Source organism: Silene latifolia, chromosome 7 (assembly GCF_048544455.1).
Source record: "Silene latifolia isolate original U9 population chromosome 7, ASM4854445v1, whole genome shotgun sequence".
Classification (NCBI taxonomy): Eukaryota; Viridiplantae; Streptophyta; class Magnoliopsida; order Caryophyllales; family Caryophyllaceae; genus Silene; species Silene latifolia.
The window spans coordinates 67,386,957-67,407,624 of record NC_133532.1 but is presented as its reverse complement, the minus strand read 5'-3'; the positions used below and the strand labels follow the sequence as shown (position 1 = coordinate 67,407,624).

The 20,668-nt window shown below is 35.4% G+C and overlaps 1 protein-coding gene across 1 annotated transcript; it reads right to left on the bottom strand.

Moving 5' to 3' along the window:
• Nucleotides 1–7,008: 7,008 nt before the first annotated feature.
• LOC141592290 (uncharacterized) lies at nt 7,009–18,292 on the bottom strand. Its single transcript, XM_074412894.1, has 19 exons — nt 18,083–18,292; nt 17,830–17,939; nt 17,173–17,283; nt 16,967–17,023; nt 16,802–16,878; nt 16,583–16,682; nt 15,615–15,688; nt 13,496–13,596; nt 13,311–13,414; nt 13,171–13,224; nt 13,030–13,085; nt 12,878–12,916; nt 12,448–12,589; nt 11,861–12,045; nt 11,558–11,625; nt 11,383–11,455; nt 10,872–10,933; nt 9,244–10,495; nt 7,009–7,773 (listed from the first exon to the last, which is right to left on the bottom strand). The coding sequence occupies exons 2-19, from the start codon at nt 17,908–17,910 to the stop codon at nt 7,509–7,511; spliced, it is 2,901 nt and encodes a 966-aa protein (XP_074268995.1). The 5' UTR covers nt 17,911–17,939; nt 18,083–18,292; the 3' UTR covers nt 7,009–7,508.
• Between the last annotated feature and the right edge of the window lie 2,376 nt (nt 18,293–20,668).

Here is a 20,668-nt window from a genome sequence, read left to right as displayed (position 1 = left end):
CTGTGTAATATTGAACTCCCAATGTTTTGTTTTCCTAAGGAGAACTAGTTGATTAAACTCTATAAAGAATGATATCAAATGTGTTTAAGGTAGATATGAATATTTATTCTAATACTCCACTGAACCGAAGACGTTATTCGGGTGGGGTACCCCCTTGAAGAGCTCTATTGATAGGCTTAAAATATGACTAGTGTTTAAAGGGATTGAAAGTACTACTCATAGTGCACTTTCTTTTCTGATTATCCATGCGAAAGAACTCCACGGTTAAGCATGCTTGGCTGAAAGTAGTCTTAGGATGGGTGACCTCCTGGGAAGGTTTCCGGGATGCGCATGAGTGAGGACAAAATGTGCTGGAATGACCTGTGTTGATCCGTAGGCCATGTACACAGCCTGGCGAGCTACCGTGAGTGACCGCTCCCGAGCTTGGTTTGGGCCGGGGTGTTACAAGTGGTATTATCATAGCACCCCTGAGACCGTCTGGTGAGCCTGTGGTCTGGAGTACCCAAGTCACCAACCTAGCGGGGGACAATTCTGAGTTTGGCTCAGCTGCGGTCAGATGCTGTCAGGCGCAACGAGGACGTTGTATTCTTCAAGTGGTGGTGTGTAATATTCCACTGAACCGAAGACATTATTCGGGTGGGGTACCCCCTTGAAGAGCTCCATTGATAGGCTTAAAATATGACTAGTGCTTAAAGGGATTGAAAGTAATACTCATATCAACAAATTGCACTTGCTTTTTTGCTTATCCATGCGAAACAACTCTACAGACGCTTGACTGAGAGTAGTCTTATGATGGGTGACCTCCTGGGAGGATTTCAAGGATGCGCATGAGTGAGGACAAAATGCGCTGGAAAGAACCTGTGTTGATTTGTGAGCCATGTACTGGCGAGCTACCGTGAGTAACCGCTCCTAACCCTTAGTTTAGGCCGGGGAGTTACATTTATTGCCCCTTAAATCTATCTAGAATAGATAGTTTTTACCACATTAAGGGAAGATTGATAAGAAAAAGTTGGTCAAAAAAACAAGTAGTGTGATCCGCAATTGAACCTGAAGTTCAATTATTCGTTTTTAAAATGATGATTCGTTTTTTATGATTTATATTAATTTAAATAGAGGTTCAAAAACTAAGAATGATGATTTATATTCATTTAAATATTATATATATTTTGGTTCATAAAATAAAAATGATGATTCATTTTAGATACGTTTTATACATTGAAATTTTTGATTTGACTATAAACGGATTTGACTCGATCTGAAGCATATCAAGTTATAAATTGGTCATTGAGAGTAAAGGTAATGAACATTGAGATTATTGCCATATTGTACATAATCACACATGAAATGTATCATGACAGTGATATTCGGTTCACATGTTGCCTTAAGATATGTCTCAAATAGAGTGTTGTACCTATGAGAGAAGAGAACAACAAAAAAGCACACACACAAGTATATACAATTCTACACTACTAAAGTAAAGAACATATTTTTGGCTTTTGAAATTTTTCAAATTTTTAGAGTGTTTTGTTTTATTAAATAAAAGACATATTTTTGAGATTTTTCAAAAAAAATCAAATTTTTATAGTTTTTTGAATGTAAACTAGGTTTGTGACCCGTGAAATTCACGGGTTTATCTGTTTTAACTTTGTTATTTTTATCTTTTTATTTAGACTTGTCTGAGCAATTAGTTGATCCATTTAAAAAATATAGTCTTGGAATACATAAACGTTAGTCGGTTAGTGTCTTATTTCTTTTACAACTGGTTTATTTTCAAAACTATATATTGTACTTTAGTTGTTTATTTGATTAATATACTAATAACATGTGGTTTTAAAAAAAAATTACCTTTAATAAGTCCAGTAATTCAATAAATGCTTAAGATTACCTTTTAATTAGATTGTATAGATTATGTACTAAATTTTCTATGTGAAAGCTTGAATGTCCCTTTGTCATTTAGGCCAATAAAGTTAGTACGTGAAGACGAAAGAGTAAATTAATCCATAATATTAAATTATTGATCCCTTTTTTTTAGAATAATAAATCTCGAAATATAAGGAGTTAAAAAGATATAGAATTATAGGACTTTTTATCTTCTCAATCTTTTAATTCTCATAAATCATATTTTCTAATAGTAGCATAATTATGAAGTTTAATAAATGATAATCTTAATATATCGTTTATATCAATTTATCAAAAATCCTAAATTTTAAAATTTTGCATAAAAGATAAAATGAGTTAAATGATAAAAAAAAATTATGAACCTAAAAGTAATTACTCATTCACATTTATGTTGTCAATCTTGTAGTTAGTTTATAACATGGTATTGAGTATAATGAGGGGAGTATTCGTTTAAGCAATTATAGTATTTCTCTTCTTCATATAGTCTTCTTTCTCCAATTAACTATCCATACAAAAAAAAATCCACTGAGTGATTAATAACAAATAAAATGGTGGAATTTGATTTATGTAATATTAACCTTATCGTTATTAATTTAAGTTTTCTCTTACCACTCTTTTTCATATAGTCTTCTTTCTCCAATTAACTATCCATACAAAAAAAAATCCACTGAGTGATTAATAACAAATAAAATGGTGGAATTTGATTTATGTAATATTAACCTTGTCGTTATAAATTTAAGTTTTCTCTTAAATAAGGTAAGAAATAGGCATTGAATTATAAAGATATAAGTATATTTACCTTTGAATAGTTCAACTCCACAAATCATGATAGTCTCTAAATGAAAACAAAATTACATATATATTAAGGTTAAAAATGTGGAGATTACTTCAAACCAATCGAACTTAAAAATAAATAAATAAATTATTAATTTAAAAACCTTAATACACTTACCTTGATGTTGATACAATAATAAGAAAGATTATTGACACATACATACAATTCTTTTGGCAATAGGGGTAAAAAAAATTTTGGCTTCAATTTTGGCTCACAAATGTTGTCTTCCATAAAACATTTATATAGCAAATGAGGATGCATTTTATGACTTTTAGACTTTTTATTATTATTATTATTATTATTATTATTATTATTATTATTATTATTATTATCAAAGTTAATATATACATAAATATGTAGAAAGGTTTCATGACTTTTGAGTATTCGTTTTCATTATTAGCATATTTATTATAGACATAAATATAGAGTAAATAGAAATAAAATGTAAAAGTTTTTTTTTTTTTTTTTTTTTTGCAAAATTCACATTACATGAGAATTGTTTAGGGAATTATCTTACGAAACTAAAAGAGGTGGATATTTTGCCTTGCCTTTTATTTATAAATTATATTTATAGATTTATTTATTTATCAAATTTAACAAAATTGAACAAGTTTATTTCAATAAGATTTAAGAGGGAGTTGCACATATAAACAGTTTAAAATTGGAGTGATGTAAATTTTTAATTTTTCGTTTAATCTATTCTAGTTTTAAAAAGTAAAATATAATGTTTAATGTTAAGTATGTTATTATTTGCTCTTATTATTTACAAATTATTTATTATTTTATAAATGGTGTAAAATTATAATTATGTGATATTTATTTGTTGCTTAAAATATTCTAACAATAAACGTAAAAAATTTAAATTTAGTATGGATTTATTTTTATTGGTTGTTTAATTTATCTAAAAATTTAAAAAACCAAAGTTAATGTTTGTTATGCTATTTGCATTTAATGGTTTAAATTTTTTTTCTTTTTCAATAAGAAATAATGACGTGGCTTTGTATAATTGGTGACGTGAAATTTTGGTTATGCAAGGTGGCATTTAGTAATGGGATGTGGCATTGTCTACGTGGCTTTTAAGGTTTACCCTTTTAATAATATTTATAGATTCTCATCCCCGCACTTATTTTAGACATCGTTATCAATGTACAAGGTAGGAGTAGGAAATCAAAAGTAAAAACATGTTCTTGTTTTTTGAAATAAGGTTTTATTGAAAAATAAGAACTTGTTTTTGGATTTTCAATATTGGAAAGTACAAGCTTATTCTTGGGTTTTTGAATATTGAAAATCGGAATACCAATGCGAAATGCAATGCATGAATGAATGAATGCATGATCCATGTAAATGCAAGTATCTAGATGTCATTTATTACAAATGATGCAACTTGATGGGGGCATAATCGACCCGACCCGCATGCCAATCGACGGGTCAAACGGGTCCAAATGACAGCCTTGTTCATGGATGGACTTCAGGTCCAAGATAGACTTCAGGTCTATAAGCTCATTTCTGATCATCGATTGTGTCGACAATTGCTATGGACTTTCATTTTCATATACAAGATCCCCATTATATAGTCCATCAAACTTCGCGCGGAAATTTATCGGTTCCATAAATATATCAATATAATTTCGTTATTTCTTGATATTATCAGTACTTTTCAATGATATCTGAATATAAGTATGTGGTACCATTATTTTTCCGTTTAGACTATCTATTATTATTCAGATATTTATGTCACCATGTGCATATAGAATGTAAATTCATCATCATTTGCATATTAGCTACATTATTACATATCAATTACATCATTGTGTTATTATAGAGCATATAATCTAGAACTTAGGTATACATCATATGCATGCACTTTGTTGATATCTTTTCTCCTATAAGAATAAATGTATAAGTGGAAATATTATACATATAATTGAGAACTCCATGAAGGAGCCTATTGTAAATTATATCAATTGATAGTGTGGTTGATCAATTGAGTTTCTGCACATATGATTAGATATATGAACCTCTACGCAGTAATTGCGGATATTGTGCGGATATTGAACACCAATGCTCTTGAAGAGTTTATTGTGAAATAAGTAGATACTATCTTAACCTGAAGTTCGAGCATCTATGAGAATTTATGTGATTCTATACTCTTTGCTAAATATATGCAATAAATTATGGTCCAGAAGTACCATAATGATCCGATAATGCATTAAATATTTATATTGAGAATATCGATCTATATGATCAGATGATTTAGCAAAGAAAATAATTGAAGATTTTAAATGACTTCAATGATCAAGTTGATTCTCTAGAAGAGAACAAGCTAATTGATGACCGCTACACTCTTTTTCCCTTCGACTAGGTTTTTTATCCCTTTGGGTTTTCTAGGAAAGTTTTTAACGAGGTAGCATAATAAGTCCATAAATACACTATATGCATGGTTATAGTGATGTTGATATGACAATAATATAAGCCATCAAAGTTATGGTTACTAATGAGAATGGTTGAAATTATATCCAATTATAAGAGTCAACATATTATTTGAAGTACAAACTCAAGACTCAATATAAATCACCATTAGAGCTTTGAAGAAGTGTGATGATTGAAATGATCGGTAATTCCTATTGGTGAAGATACCAAGCTCATCAAATATGGATATATATTATTTCAAAGACATAATTTTCATCACAGCATGGATCAAGTCAGCAAAATCCAAGGATGTAATAATGAGGGGGAGTAAAATACCATTGCACTCTTTTTCCCTTAACCATGGTTTCATCCCACTGGGTTTTCCTGGTAAGGTTTTTAATGAGGCAATAGTATATGTGCAATGTGAGACATCTGATATTTTAGATAACGTACATCCAAGGGGGAGTGTTGTGGATGCACGTTATACATTATGTATTTATTTAGGCTGTTACAACTCATAAAACATTGCATGTGTTTCATCTCCGCGTACTTAGTTATAAATAGATGTCATTTCTCATATGATGTGCATCAAGATTAATATAACATTTCTTCCCTCTACTCTCTTTCTATATGCCTATTACTACTATATTTTTTTGGGAAGGCATAATGCCATAACAAAATTACTAATGTCACTCGTTTTTGGGAGACGGTGAATATTAACACTCTCTTAGATTTGCCTTGTATTGGTGTGACATTAACAAAAAGGGTTGGGGCATTATCAATCCCCTATTTTTATCGTTATTTATAACAAGAAATATTTTTTTAAAAGATTGTAAATAAAGAATATAATAAAAAAAGGTAAAAGGAAGAAATTATACTGTATCCACAACCTAAGTAGCACCGACACGGACACGACACGGACACGTGATACGGCATCCCATGAAATTTAGGACACGGGACACGCTATTTAAATTTAATAAAAAAAACATATTTTATGGTTATAAATAACGTATGATTTTATTATTGTAATGTGTTTGATTCTAAATTTAATGTATTTGATACTAAATTTAGGTAACTGAAGATAAAATTCGACCTTAACTATAACTAATTCTAATTTCGCACCCAAACAAATCTTCTAATCAATCTTATTTGAGAATTTATTCCTCGTATAAACTATAACATGTTTAGGCGTGTGTCCGATGAGTGTCGGGTGTCCGACACGGTGTCGGACACGGGACGGCTAGTTAGGAGGAGTGTCCGTGCTACCTAGTCCACAACCATCCACTCCCCCAACCCCATTCACCTTCAACCACCACAACCTTCCCCTACCAACATTCACCACAGCCGGCAACCCCCTTTTGGTTTCCTCCAAAAGGGGGGTGGAAGGATTTAGAGCTGCAAGGCAAAATGTTTCCTCTCCATCATAGAAAAGATTTGGAGCGAAAACTCTCAATCACCATTCCACATCCCCTTCCCTGAAGTTTCCTTCCTTTCTCTTCCCTCTTTCCCTCCATATTTGGTATCCAAACAAGGTGTATATAAGGGATGGAGTACCTTCTCTACTTCGAAACAGTGAAACTAATTTAAATGATGCAAAAGATAAAAAACAATGAAAGCAATTTTTTTTTTTGGACGTTTTAACTGTATTTATGATGAAAATGGAAAGTGGAAAAATGGATTACTATAAACAGTGAACAATAAATGACCATAAGTCCAATGTTAATGACAAAAAGAAATTTAACACACTTAACCCAAAATCGCTAAGTGAACACGCTCATAACTCAAACCGAACTGGACGCTCCAATTGCCAGAGACGATACAGACACCTTATGAATTATGATTATTCAATACCCCAAATGGAACAATTTCTTTTCTTTTACTTTTTGGTTTCAACGCCTGAACTTATTATCCAGATGGGGTTGGGTTGAAAATATTTATCAACAATTGGTACATTTAAGAATATTGTACACTTTTTTAGCTCAATCACTAAAAGAACATTAAAAATCATTGGCAATTCAGCAAAATTGCTTGCCATTGTAGAAAACATGTGGAACGCGTACTCTGATAAATACTTTCAACCCAAGTCCCGAGCTAGTTTAGATAATAAATATAACTCCGAGCATTAAAACAAATAGAAATTTTCAAGTTTCGCTCACTTACGTGTAGAGTGTAGACAGTAAGTAGCTAGTCTGGGGCCATCTCTGTAAGACAATCCACTAATATTTCCTCTTTTTGTCCCGGCCAAATAACTGTTGCTACAGGCTCAACAAGTGAAGGTGAAGATGACCAGGCGAAAGAGATGTCCGGAAAAGCTTTCCACCAAAAGCCTTCGGTACGTACAGTGTGGTAGAACTGGAGTTACCACTTAACATGCACAATGAAAGACGGAATTACCGAAACAACTCGGTTTTTTTCTAGCAGCCTTTCTTACACCTGCATCGAATCTAGAGGATCTTGAACCGAAGGGTGAGAGATCAATCCTGTCCATCAAGTTGATCCTGGGAGGCTCAATAACTACTCTGGGCATTGTTAAAGCCCACTGCATTCCCCATATTGCTAAAGGTCTCATGTATATTAGTGATCGAAAATGACCATCCATTGTCCATGCTTCTGGAGTTTGGAACCAATATCTGCCCAGTGAGAAAACATGTGAAGACAAACATTTGTAAATTACACATCCCCTGATCTCCCAAAGGGACTTGTGATTGGCGTAAACAAGAAGTTATACTGAAATTTCTCAAAGAAACAAAAGATCCAACAAAATTTAAACGGAGTTCACCAAGTCAGAAGTTGTCAAGAAAAAAAAGACATGTCTTCAAAGACCAATTCAGTTATGCAGGAGGTAAAACAAGCATAATCAAAGTCAAAGCTCAAACTATAATCGTAACACAGTAGAAACTCTATTTTGTAGCATAAAACTGTGTTAGCGCCAACTCAAACAGTCTAGAGATCAGCGCCCCCTCCTCAATCCAACCCTCCCATTCAGGCTAGATCTAGCAAAACTAACCTTGGGAATGACCCAATCCACCTGTACAAACCAGACCCAAACCGCGGAACTTGAACAATACTATAGACCAAATTAACACAATCTGACGCAAATATTGAACGTACCCAAACATAAGCCAACTGGAATGCAAAACATACACGGATGATGTGCACCCGAATTGCCTTAATCGATCCAAATGGCCTATTTGCCATGTCTACCTTCCAACAGCCTTCAATCAGTTACTGCGCAAAAAAGGGTTGGACGGTTTGATTTTTGACGTTGCCACATGATGGCAGAAAATCGAATCTAACCCATTTTTGAGTTACTCTATTGGCTTCGCCATCAGGTCGGCTATCAAAAGACACTCAGGGAGATGAGTGGTGAACCGTTTTACTAAATGGGTTAAACTAGGGGTTGTTGTGCCGTGGTATGTCTATGGGTGCTGGGCTAGGTGTTCAAGAGGAAAGGTGCTGGCGCTTCAGGAGAAGTGGGATGGGGAAAGGATTCATAAATTGTCTGTTAATTAATGGTCTTATAAAATAAGACCTCCTTGCTCTAGCATTTGTCCCTTTACATATATTGTTCATAGTCAGCACCAAAGTTTTACTCCACATTACACACAAGTGACAAAACTGACCACATAAAAGCCAGTGTACATCCGATCCCTCCTACTGCACGATTTGCAGAAGCCCTTGAGGGATTGGCGTAATGTTGTTGTAGACTCTAGGACACTTTAGATGAAAGTGATTTTTTGGGGGAGATTTGGAAGGGGGGAGAAAGGGATCCACATAGGAATCTTTACTAAATCTATTGGTTAGCTAAATTAATAGATGACCATATACACAGCAATAAAATTGTGATGACAAATAACAGAAGGTTTGGCACTAGGAAGACAGAAGCGTGACAATGCAATCATATATATGACGGTTACATATAACCTGAGGTAAGTTGCTGAACAAGAATCAACCAGTGGTTCATGTTGCACAGATGGCAAACATGAACACTGTCAATTCTTCAGAACTTTTACATGCCATAAACATGTGTATGTCTACAAATGAATCTAAGAGAAAATTGAAGTAAAAGCTGAAAATCATCAGAACAAATTGCTTCTTACCCATATCCATCTTCAGACCAGCCTGCAATAAAAATTCCTTCTGCAGTAGTGAAGCCCTGCTCTCTCATTCCTGAAAGAATCTGAGTTGCAGCCACTGCATAGGTAACACCAGTCCAAATTTCTCGTGACTGCATACAAGTCTCATCTATTTTCCCACTGGGATGCATTCCATTAACTGCACCCATTCGACCTCCCTTAACTTTCAACACATTGTAATCAAATATTTTCTGCAGAGTGCTCTTGATTTTATGGTCATCAAATATATTAGGCAAGCCTGAGGATGCTGTGTACCATTGACCAGCTAGCTGGTCCGCTTGAATAGATTTACTATTACTACTTGATCCAGAGTCATAGTTGAAATAAGAACCATTCCACAACTTGGCTTCAAACGCAACTTTAGCCTTCAAAAATTTTCTCTTACATTTCTCACCGAACTCCCTATCACCAAGTTGAAAAGCCATAGCCGCACCAGCCTGGAGGGCAGCAAGCCACAAACAGCCACAATAAGCACTGACACCATGAACTGTCCAAGTATCATATGTTTGATCCGGGAACCCATCATTTTCTATGAGGCCATCATTGTCTCTGTCAAACTGCTCCATATACTCCATGGCAGCACGGACAGAAGGCCAGACATCGATTCCAAATGACATGTCGCCTGTAGCCACAAAATCTCGATATACTTGAAGCACAAACTTGGGGTTTAAATCTTTCCATTTACTAGTATCATGTATATTGTATGCATTCATCTCGTGCCATGGGTCATGCATTCCCAAGTCATGAGGAACAGCCCCTCGTACCTTACGGATTCCTGAGTTGCCTTCTGCTAGGAACTTTACTTTTCTACCATCCTCAGATAAGACAGCTTTTGCAAATTCACGCTGAATACTAAGTTCGATTTTGGGAAATAAATCAAGAAGTGCAAAGGATGCATAGAAGTGCACATCATATGTGCACCACATGATGTACTCTACTCCCTCTAGATAAAGAAACCTTCCCACATCATCACAATCATCCTGGGGTCTCGCCAACGAATGTTCATTCAAGGTCACTACTGGCTCTTCTGCTACAGCATGCCCTTTTCCACGATCCTCCACAGCAGCAACAACATCACCAGAGTATGTTCCACTTGTATGGTCAATAACTAAACCATTGGGGTCCACTTTCGCCGAAGTTGCAGTGGTCTTCGCGTTCTCTTCAGTTTTTAGACGTGCTTTATCACTAACCGAGTTTTCAACAGGTAAAGAAGAGTCTGCAAGAAGAAGCATGGGCAAGCTTGGCAACATTACACTAACGCAAATGGTGAGGTAAGGGGGTCAAGTGAAAGCAGCCTTGTACATGTGTTAACACAAAGAGGCTGTTTCGGATGACCCATGATGAGAACTATCTGATGGCTGTATCAAATGGCTACTACTCAATAAAAAGAAGTGCATCCAGTTTAGGGAGTCATTTTAATTATTTCCTCATGATCCAGACCCGAAGAACAATGTCTTTGGTTCCCGTGCAAATGGAAACAATACTCCAACAATTTAAAAAAAAAAAAAAAAACAATAATACTCGGCCACCAGAATCATTCTGCTTCCTAGAGTGGCAAGATAAGCAAAAAGCCTATAAGTGTTAATTAGTACCTATCCAAACGGTCCCTCCTGCTACTAGGAAGTACAATTCATTGAATAGAGTAAATTTATACCTGCACGAAGAAAGAGAACTTGGCTAAGAAAATGAACACGACAAAAATAATTGTACCGAAGATACATAAGTCTCCAATGGCAAACGTAAATTAGAAAACATTGACTCGAAAATCGACTTAGCAACACAGCAGCAAAAGTCGGGACTCTCAATGGTACACTACTACATATTTTTATATTACACTTAAAATTCAGGAAAAAAACGGTATAGCGAAGATAAGTTATATCCATAATATTACATCACAGTTAGAGAATTGATCTTGAAATTGGCCATTGTGCCATATATGCAGCAGAAACCGGTCCCAAAAGCTAATGTATGAAGCAACTTTCAAAACTCTTATAAATCAGTCATGATGCGGTATTGTGGCCCAAGTTTTGTACCATGATAGTATCACGTATGAGATAAAGAAGTAAGCAACTGAACTGACTCTCGGTGACAACTGTTGCTTACCATTCTGGTAGTTTCTCATCCTTCAAAACAGGATCTTGCCATTTTTCAATATCCTCCTCCCATCGCTTGTAGTCTGACAAGAATCAGGTGATAATCATATCTAAGATAATGAGTGAAACTAGAGAACGTAATAGTTGTTCTCTCAAGAATTACGGTTCATGGTTGTGATACATACTTGTAAGTGCATAGTGTACCAATTCCTCAGCTGACCTTTGCGAAGTACCAAAATACTTTGTATACCGCCTACAATAACAGTGATAAGAGAGTGTAAGGGAAGGACCTAAGAAAAGATGCCAATTTTTTTCAATATGATGGTAATTATTGCACAGGAGACCTGCTTCGTATCATGAAGCATCATTAGTTTAAGAATAAGTGGCCCCACACAGAACTAATTTTGAACAAGAAACTGAAAAGCTATATATAGAAAGATAACTATGCAAGAATTTTACAGGAGAATGCTCTAAAAGCCTAAATGTACCTGTGATAAAAACTGCCTTTAGAGAATTTTACTCTAGGGGAAGACCATGCAACACTGAACGCAACAGTACACTTTCCATGAGGCTCCACCCATGTAGAAGCTGAAACTGCAGCACAAAGTGTTTCTCCGGGTAAGGATGGCATGCTACGTCCAGCATCGAAATTGTCACGGTCAAATTGCCCATCCTTCAGTGCAAGCAAAACAAGGAAACGAAAACAGTAAGAGGAACTCCATTATAATATACAGTTACACACCATGCTGACTTCGATGTATATGTCATAATGTTGATTACTCAATGGGTGGTTCTGCGGCAATGCTCATCTGAGGTGTTTTCCCCGGATAACTTTTGCAGTTGATTTGTTTGTTTTCTTTGATTACTAGAGCTTTTGTCATCTTCCTTTCAGAAACTCCGAATTTTATTATCGACTCATTCTTATCAATTTTTTCTTAATGCCGAAAAGTAAGATAGACAACTTGTAGGATATTACTAGGATGACCATCATGTTAATGCAAGGTTCATAAGAAGGTACACTGGCTAGACCAATTCAAATTTTAATTAAATCAATATCATAAATTGTAAAAAGTACCTGTGACATTTTCGTCCACATATCCTTTGCAGTGATACGGCTTCCCTCTGCTAAACCAAAGCATGGCAGAACAGTCACACTTACATTCTGTGTTTCAATTGCAGCAATTGAAAAAGTCACTGGTGGGTTATCCTTCACGGTCCTGCATCATGTTAGAAGCTTCATTTCTCAGGACAGGTAAATTAGGTATATACATCACTGTTTTGTAACAAACGCTTCAATGAGATTCCTTGGAAAATTAGAAGCATAGTTGACAGCTTCACAGCGTCATTTTAAAATAAACTTCATTCATTGAATAGTGTTGGCGTATTACTAGTCTTTGTATCAGCAGCATTGAATACATGATACTCATTCTCTTACAACCCTTTAAAGACTTTAAACGCAACAGTCAATCAAAATAATATACAGTCAGTAGAGTTAAGTTACTTGCTTGTGGTGCAGGAGGACACCAGAAACTCCATCTTTGCCACTATGATAAAAAAAAAAAAAAAAAAAAAAAAAAAATATATATATATACGACATTAGTTCACAGTTGAACAAAATCATTAATACAAATATCAGAGCAAATAGTCTTTCACTCACACAAATGGTTCATTCACGTGATCTCCAGAAAGATGGGTGACTCCTCCCATTGAATTCTGTCATAAAAACGTACACAATCTATTGAGATTCCACGATTGTCAAAATAGTGTGTAATATGCAGCACAAGTATGGCAAACTTACAGCCCAAGTGAAGAGAAGGCTGACTTTGGCCCTTTCCTTTCCAGTGTTTACCAACTGCAGAAAAAGCTCATAACCATTTTAAGAGACCTCATAACGTTATATAATCGTGAGAAATGCAGAAACTTGTTCAATTGACCTACCGTATAAACAAAGACGGCGGTAGGAAGGCTGCTATCCCTATAGTTATGTGGTATAAACGGTGATATTTGACGACAAGAGATTTTTAGTTCCGGATCAGGTTCACCTACATTAAGTAAATATTTCAACTTTTTTGGAGACATAAATTGCCAGTGCTAAACAAGTAAAAGGGAAGCAATGCACTTACCATCATATATAGTCCATGCCCTTGGAAATAGAGCATGATAGGACGAATGCTGACCAGTCAAATTCCAACCCCAAGAAGAAATACCCTGATCACCAGATTTCCTGCAGAGGTTAACGACACGAATTTAGCTGAAATAGTGAGATAATAAATCAAGTGCCTTGCTAGCTCATTTTTGTGCTTCGCGAAGTACGATGACCAGTCGCCAAAAAAATGTACAGAGTTTACTCAGTGCACAGCAGTATCCTGTTTTAAGATGCAATAAATTTCTTATAATTACTACAGCAATGTAATCACTGAATGAGCATAGTGTCAGACACAAATAAGAGTATGCTCAGTTAGGTATGGTTTAGATTTTGTTGAGGTGTCTTGTGCAGAGTGCTTATTAGTCGGAAATTAGGTTACTAGTCGGCGAAAGTGGGCCCCAACGGTTTAGTTATTCAAGGTAATCAATCATGAAACATCTCTCTAAAACATAGAGGATCAACATTATCTCTCTAGAGAACAGAGACCTTAACCTCAAGTGGGCTGCCGACGCATACACAGGACACTTTCAAGGAGAAGGCGTGACTCATCATCCATCCTATTTCAATAAGGACAGTATACGTCCGGAGCTTCTTGGATATATGCAAAGGTGACTGTTTTGACTGAAACAACTAAGTTTGGTGCCTTCGGTTGGATAGGAACATCTGAGTTCCCCAACCGAATAGGAACATCTGAGTTCCCAGGGAATTTCTTATAGATAGCTGAAGGGCTTTTTTTAAAGGCGACAAGCCAATCAATGCAGGGTTTTTAAGTGTTACTCCTAATATTGTGTTGAGTCATGAAGGATAAACAGTCCTCACAACCAAGATCTATTACAATACCATATATTTGAGCATTTTTTAAAGGGTTTTTTTGTCATAAACTACCTTTTATTTAGGGTCATTTGTAAACAACTACCTTTTTTTTTGGCTTTCCACTACCTTTTATTTCTTTTCTTTGCAACAGACTACCAGAAATCCACTTCCACTTCCAGTGAAAAAAAGTCAACTTATCGGCGTTGACTTGCCATTTTCATGTTAAATCTAATTTTGTACTTCATAAACCTAATAATTGACGATAAAGATTGATTAACCCCAACATTAATCACCTCAATTTGTCCATCTCTTACCTGAATCAAAATCCTAATTCATCAAAACAAAATCACCATCGACATTTATCTGAACATGGTAAATTCTTCTTCCCCAATTATGATCTATTATGGGCAAAATCAACTCCTAGTGTTAACTATTCGAAAATCATCAATGATTCACTCTCAGGATCACTTGTTTATATCTCCATTAGTTTTATTATGCCCACCATCTTCACCACGAAGACATAAAGAGAGTACTTTTATATGACTGAGATGGACATTAGGTTCATGAATCATGAGTAGTCTTTAGGGTTGTCGAAATGTAAGGGCAGAGGTGAAGGTGACATCGGTGGCAGTAAAGGTGACGACGGAGATGAAGAGGGAGATTGAGATGGTTGATGCATTGGTATTGCTTTGAAGAAGACTTTTGATAGGGCACTGGATATGGAGAGGAGCTTTTTCAAATTTTGTTGGGTGAACAAAGGGAACAATTTGGGTTCTATGGTCAAAAAGGAAGAAAAGAGCAAGTCAACGCCGGAAAGTTGACTTTTTTTTGCCGGAAGTGGTTTTTTGGTAGTCTTTTGCAAAAAGAAGAAATAAAGGATAGTGGAAAGCCAAAAAAAAAAAAAGGTAGTTGTTCACAAATGACCCTAAATAAAAGGTAGTTTCTGACAAAAAAAAACCTTTTTTAAATGAATAAATTTGGTATACTTCTTCAATAAACTTTCGAACATTTCTGGTAAAGGAAGTTATTTACGGAAGAATGGCAGAACATGAGAGACTATTCATTCTAGCTCTCATCTATCAATTAACAATGCATAAGACCATGCCTATCAATAGCCAAATGATAAAGGCAAAGAAAACTTAAAAAGAATACCCTCAAGTAATATCTAAAAGCTTAAGCTTTTAATCTGCCACAAAGAGGGGAGAGAGAAAATTTTTAGGTTAGTACAGCCAACAAGAATGTGCTTTGTCTGAATATATATGTTTCATGAGTTATAAACTTACCGTAACCCTTCATGTTGTCCAGGAGCCAAGACTGATGCGTACTTTTTATTTCCTCCATCGCGTGATATAAAAATCTGGAATAGCAAAACAAATTGTATTAATATTAATGCAAGCAATTTAGTTTAAACCAACACAACAGTCTTGCATTAAAAAAACTTGTGAAACTCCATACTAAAAAAAATTAAATAATGGTTGGGACACTTGATTTGGGAATTGGTCATCACAGTCTTTCACGGTCATTGTGGCATACATATGACTAACAAGTTATGCACACGAGTAACAGACAGCGAATGGTAATACAGCGAGGGCAAAAAGGCTGGTTATGGGAGGTCAACCAAGGTAGGGTCTAGAGAAAAGCTAAGGCGGTCAACAAGGGAAGAGCTAAGAGAGATCGGCCAAGGCTGGGAAGGAGCTAGGGATCAATTGGGCCATAAGTGGTTGGAGATGGTAGGGGTTGACTGATGGTCTACCAAGGAGTGATGGGTGGGGTGATGTGGGTGATTATGTTGGTGTTTTTTATCTCGCGAAAGGGGAAGGGTGAGGACTGATAAATGGAAATATGAGCAGGGGAGAATTAAGGAAAGTACACAATTACCCTAACTTTTTTAGACTGTCTCGCAAGAAAAAGTATACATCCAAATGGAACGAGTAGTATTATGAATGTTAAATGCATTTACGTAACTCTTTGTTTCTCTCAAAAAAGTATGAGACACACTTGGTCATGGGTATGGACATTTCATCTAAGCCAGGTCTTGAAATTTCAAGAAATGCAGAAGCTCAGACATAGACTGTGTGGTATAAATGTACCCTGTTCGTCAGTTAACCTACAATTTTATTGCAGCCTAGTTTGCTCTATCAGCACTACTCGATACATTTCTTTAACTATGAATACAGTTAAGTATATTCAGCAGATGTCATAAAATATAGAAGACCAAAAAACAGATTCATGGTCTAGGGTAGAACATTACAGAAAACTGGTCAGCCATGACAGGGGAAGCATCACATAAACCAGGAATAATTTGCCAGTGTTTGAACTCTCCCCTAAAACCTCTGGATATGCTGCCACTCCTGCAAGGAAATTAAGTAACAATACAGAGTCTTAACAATGCAATTAGGCAACAACACATGGTATTAACCAAAATCAAATGCAGGTAAAGACAATTCACATAAATGAGGCTGATAGATACCCCATTCCTCCCAATGGTACTCCTTGGGATGCTGATGGCTTTGTCTTTTCTTTGCTAAAAGGGTCAATTGGAGCTTTCTGTATCAATGGTTACGAAGAGTTGGTGATTAAATTCATTAAAGCATAAAGGACAAACAGCATCATCTACACATAAGGAGTAAAGTACCCTTCCGTATGATGCCTCTTCCCTAACATACGACCACAAACGGATGCCAAGCCGAACCTACATTGAACAATCATAAGGTAAAACAAATCCACTACAGCTTATAAAGAGAGAGAATTAGTGTTACAAAACAAATAACCAGTCCACAGTTTTCTGCCCCTACTAATGAAAATGAAACAGTATAAAAAAAATCAGAACCAATACATTACCAGCTTTATTGCCTCTATAAATGTAACACTAAATTCCTTAAGAAGGTTAGCATGGCTGTTTAACCTCCTCCTCCATGCGTGCCTTGGCGGAGCCGCACTGTCATAATCCAGCTACACACAAGAATATGTAAGCATGTACGCAAACAGACCAACCATCACTAAAATTCTACAATATTGATGAAGAAATGAAATGGAGGTCCAAACTTATCTCTTTGGACACAACCTAGCTAGCTAAACATACACTCCTTCCATTCCATCTATATATCGTCCCCATACTTTTTTGAATATAATTGGACCAACTAATGGTCAAAACTAAGAGGGGACAATAATTTTGGGATACAGTACCGCCTAGGCTAATTAGCATCGGTTAGGAGAGTTAAAACTTATATACAATTTCCAACATAACCAAATTGATAACATGCAAAACCCAAGTTCCAAATATCTTTGAACACGGAACACCCCGTCTAAAATCTTTATCAGCTAAGCTAGCTAACATTTGCAAATTGCAAGGGTTGTAATAGCGTAAACTCAAGCTAAAAACTAAAATCAGCTAAACAATAGATACGCAATTGTCTGTTCTAACTAACACGGGTGACTCATCACGGCTTTACCAGCTAAACTAGCTAACATCGGAATAACAAAAGAAAAAAGACTTACCAACTGCAAAGCGATTTTACTAACGTACTCTTCTGGAGGCCATGAATTCTTCTTACAATGAAATATCGTTCCAGTCACCATTTTTCGTTCCTTTTTCACCACTCAAAACCCTAAATTAATAAATTAATCTACATTTAGCAGCCAAAATACCGACCAATTACGTCACATTTACAGCTCAATTCAACTCGACTGATTTAATTATCATACTTTTTTTAGAAAACTTTAGGTATATATAATTGGAGAGTTCACCAACCACAAAGGAAAGTATAAAATTCAAATCCGAAGAATTGAGAATTGATCAATGGCGGTAAGTACAGTTGTGTTGTACGGATTGAAGAAGAATTATGATGATTTGATCATCGGATTAGCCCAATTTTGATTAGATTATTTTTTAATTTTAATCGGATGATGATGATGATGATGATGGGGATAGATGTGAAACAAAATGCCGCCAGGTGTGTTCTCGGCAAACAAAAACATTAAAAGATTTAGTGATTTTTGTCAAAAACTACCTTATATTTAGGGGTATTTGTAAAAATACTACCTTATATTATTTTTCTTGTTTTAGACTACCTTCGTTTTCTCATTTTTTGGTCAATAACTACCTATGCCGAAAATATAGCAAGATTTGGTCGATTTAGCGACATTAACCAATCTCATATGTCTTTGTTAATATCAAACAACAATGATCAATCGCATTCAATCAACAATTTGACTTTAGATAAGAAAAATTTATGAATTTCACATTTCAATAACAACTACAAACATCCACTAAAGTTAAGCGTAAGTAAATCATCACTTCCCAAAATCAGGCCTAAGTAAGATTAAAACATAAAAAAGTCAAGTGAGACAGGTTAAAGCCGCAAAACAGACCAAATATGTCTAGACTCTTAGCGTAGGTAGTTATTGACCAAAAAATGAGAAAACAAAGGTAGTCTAAAACAAGAAAAATAATATAAGGTAGTATTTTTACAAATACCTCTAAATATAAGGTAGTTTTTGACAAAAAACCCAAAGATTTATTAATTTAAGGACCTAAATTTTCGGAGGTTTATTAATTATTAAAGGTAATACTTCTCCTAACCAATATAATCTTTCCCTTTGTCTTTGACACGATACTTAATGAACACTATTAAAAATAAATAAAGGACATTAGTGGATTGATGTTAGGAGAGAGGAATGGATTATTAGGAATTAATTAAGGACTTATTGGGTCAAAATATTAAGAAAAGTAATAAAATAGGAGTAAAAGAGTTGTATAATAAAATAAGAGTAAAAGTTACCAAAAATAAAAAGGGAAACATTACTTAAATAATCCGTTTTAAAAAATACGTAAGATTATAATAAATAGGAGGTCGTACTTTTTATGAGAAAAGTATAGTAAGATCTGGTAAATCTCATTGGAATGTATCCAGACATAACCAATTGACTAATCTCTATGCTTAAGTATTATTCTCGCATCTTTGCATTAGAAACTTCTAATTTCCAACTAATAATCATATTTTGTGTGTATTTGCTTATCATTTTAGTATTATTAATATCACAAAATCTCATTGAAGACGGCATGTATCCGTCACTTTGGAGTGACGGATACCATTTCCTCGTACAAATGACCTAAATAGAGGAAAGAGAGAAGCACATGGGGTGCACCACCTTGTCCCCCCTATCCATTTTGTGAGTGGCATTACCCGTCACTTGCTCCGACCCGTCTTCAACAAGACTAACTATATTAATATTCACATTACAAAGCTAATCACCCTTGAAGCACTATGATTTTTCATCGAAAGCAACAGTGAGTTTTTTCATTTGTTTTGCCATTTTGAGATACAATAGTAGCATAAGTTTAACTACGGGTTCTATTTACGACTATTTAAAATTAGACCTATTACAACACTTCTTTTATTTGGATTATTTAACAACAATAATCTCAACTATAAGTCGTTTTCCTACGATAATTCAATCATTACTTTACTCGCAATAAACCTTTCTATTAACTAGAGCCGACAAAAAATGACACGACTCGAAAACCCGATATAAAATTAACAGGTTTTGGTTGAAGCTCAGTGACTCATTTATGTAAGTGGATCGACACGAACAGGATACGAGATTTAATTGGGTTGGGTTTAGGTTGAGCTCTCTAAACACAAACCCGACACGAATGACCTAATTACTAAATTAATCCTAATTTGTCTTGATTCTCCATCACATAGTTGTACTTACACTTTCCAAATATTGACATTACAATTTTCAAATATTGACATGACATGAAAACACGGCATGAACCCGACATGAAATTAATGTGTTATGGTTGAGGCTCGATACCCATTTATGTCAGTGGGTCGACACAAACACGAACCCGACACTACCCGATCTGTTTATCAGGTCTACTATTGATCCATCTCCCATAACAAACTTGAGTTACCGAATACCTGCTAAACAAGTCACATCCTCTTACTTCCGTCACAAACCCACTCATTCATCCTTTCTCCCTCGCCATTCATTATATCACTAACACTACCACCATCCGCCCACAACAACCCTCACGGTTACACCCTCCCCTAGACCACCTACAATTATCCCCACGATCACCATAACTACCCCAGTGCACGTCCTCCCCAACACCTTAACCATAAACCACCACTACGCCCTAATACAACCTATTAACTGTCACCCCCAAAACCATTAGATCATGCAGCCACCACCCTCCTTCTTTCTCCTCCTTTATCTTTATCAACGACTACACCAAACATGAAATATCTTAGCGATTCAATTCGACGAATGACGGGAAATAAAATGGACAGAAGGAGGTGCAGTGGAAGTTGCTTGCATGGATGAGGTT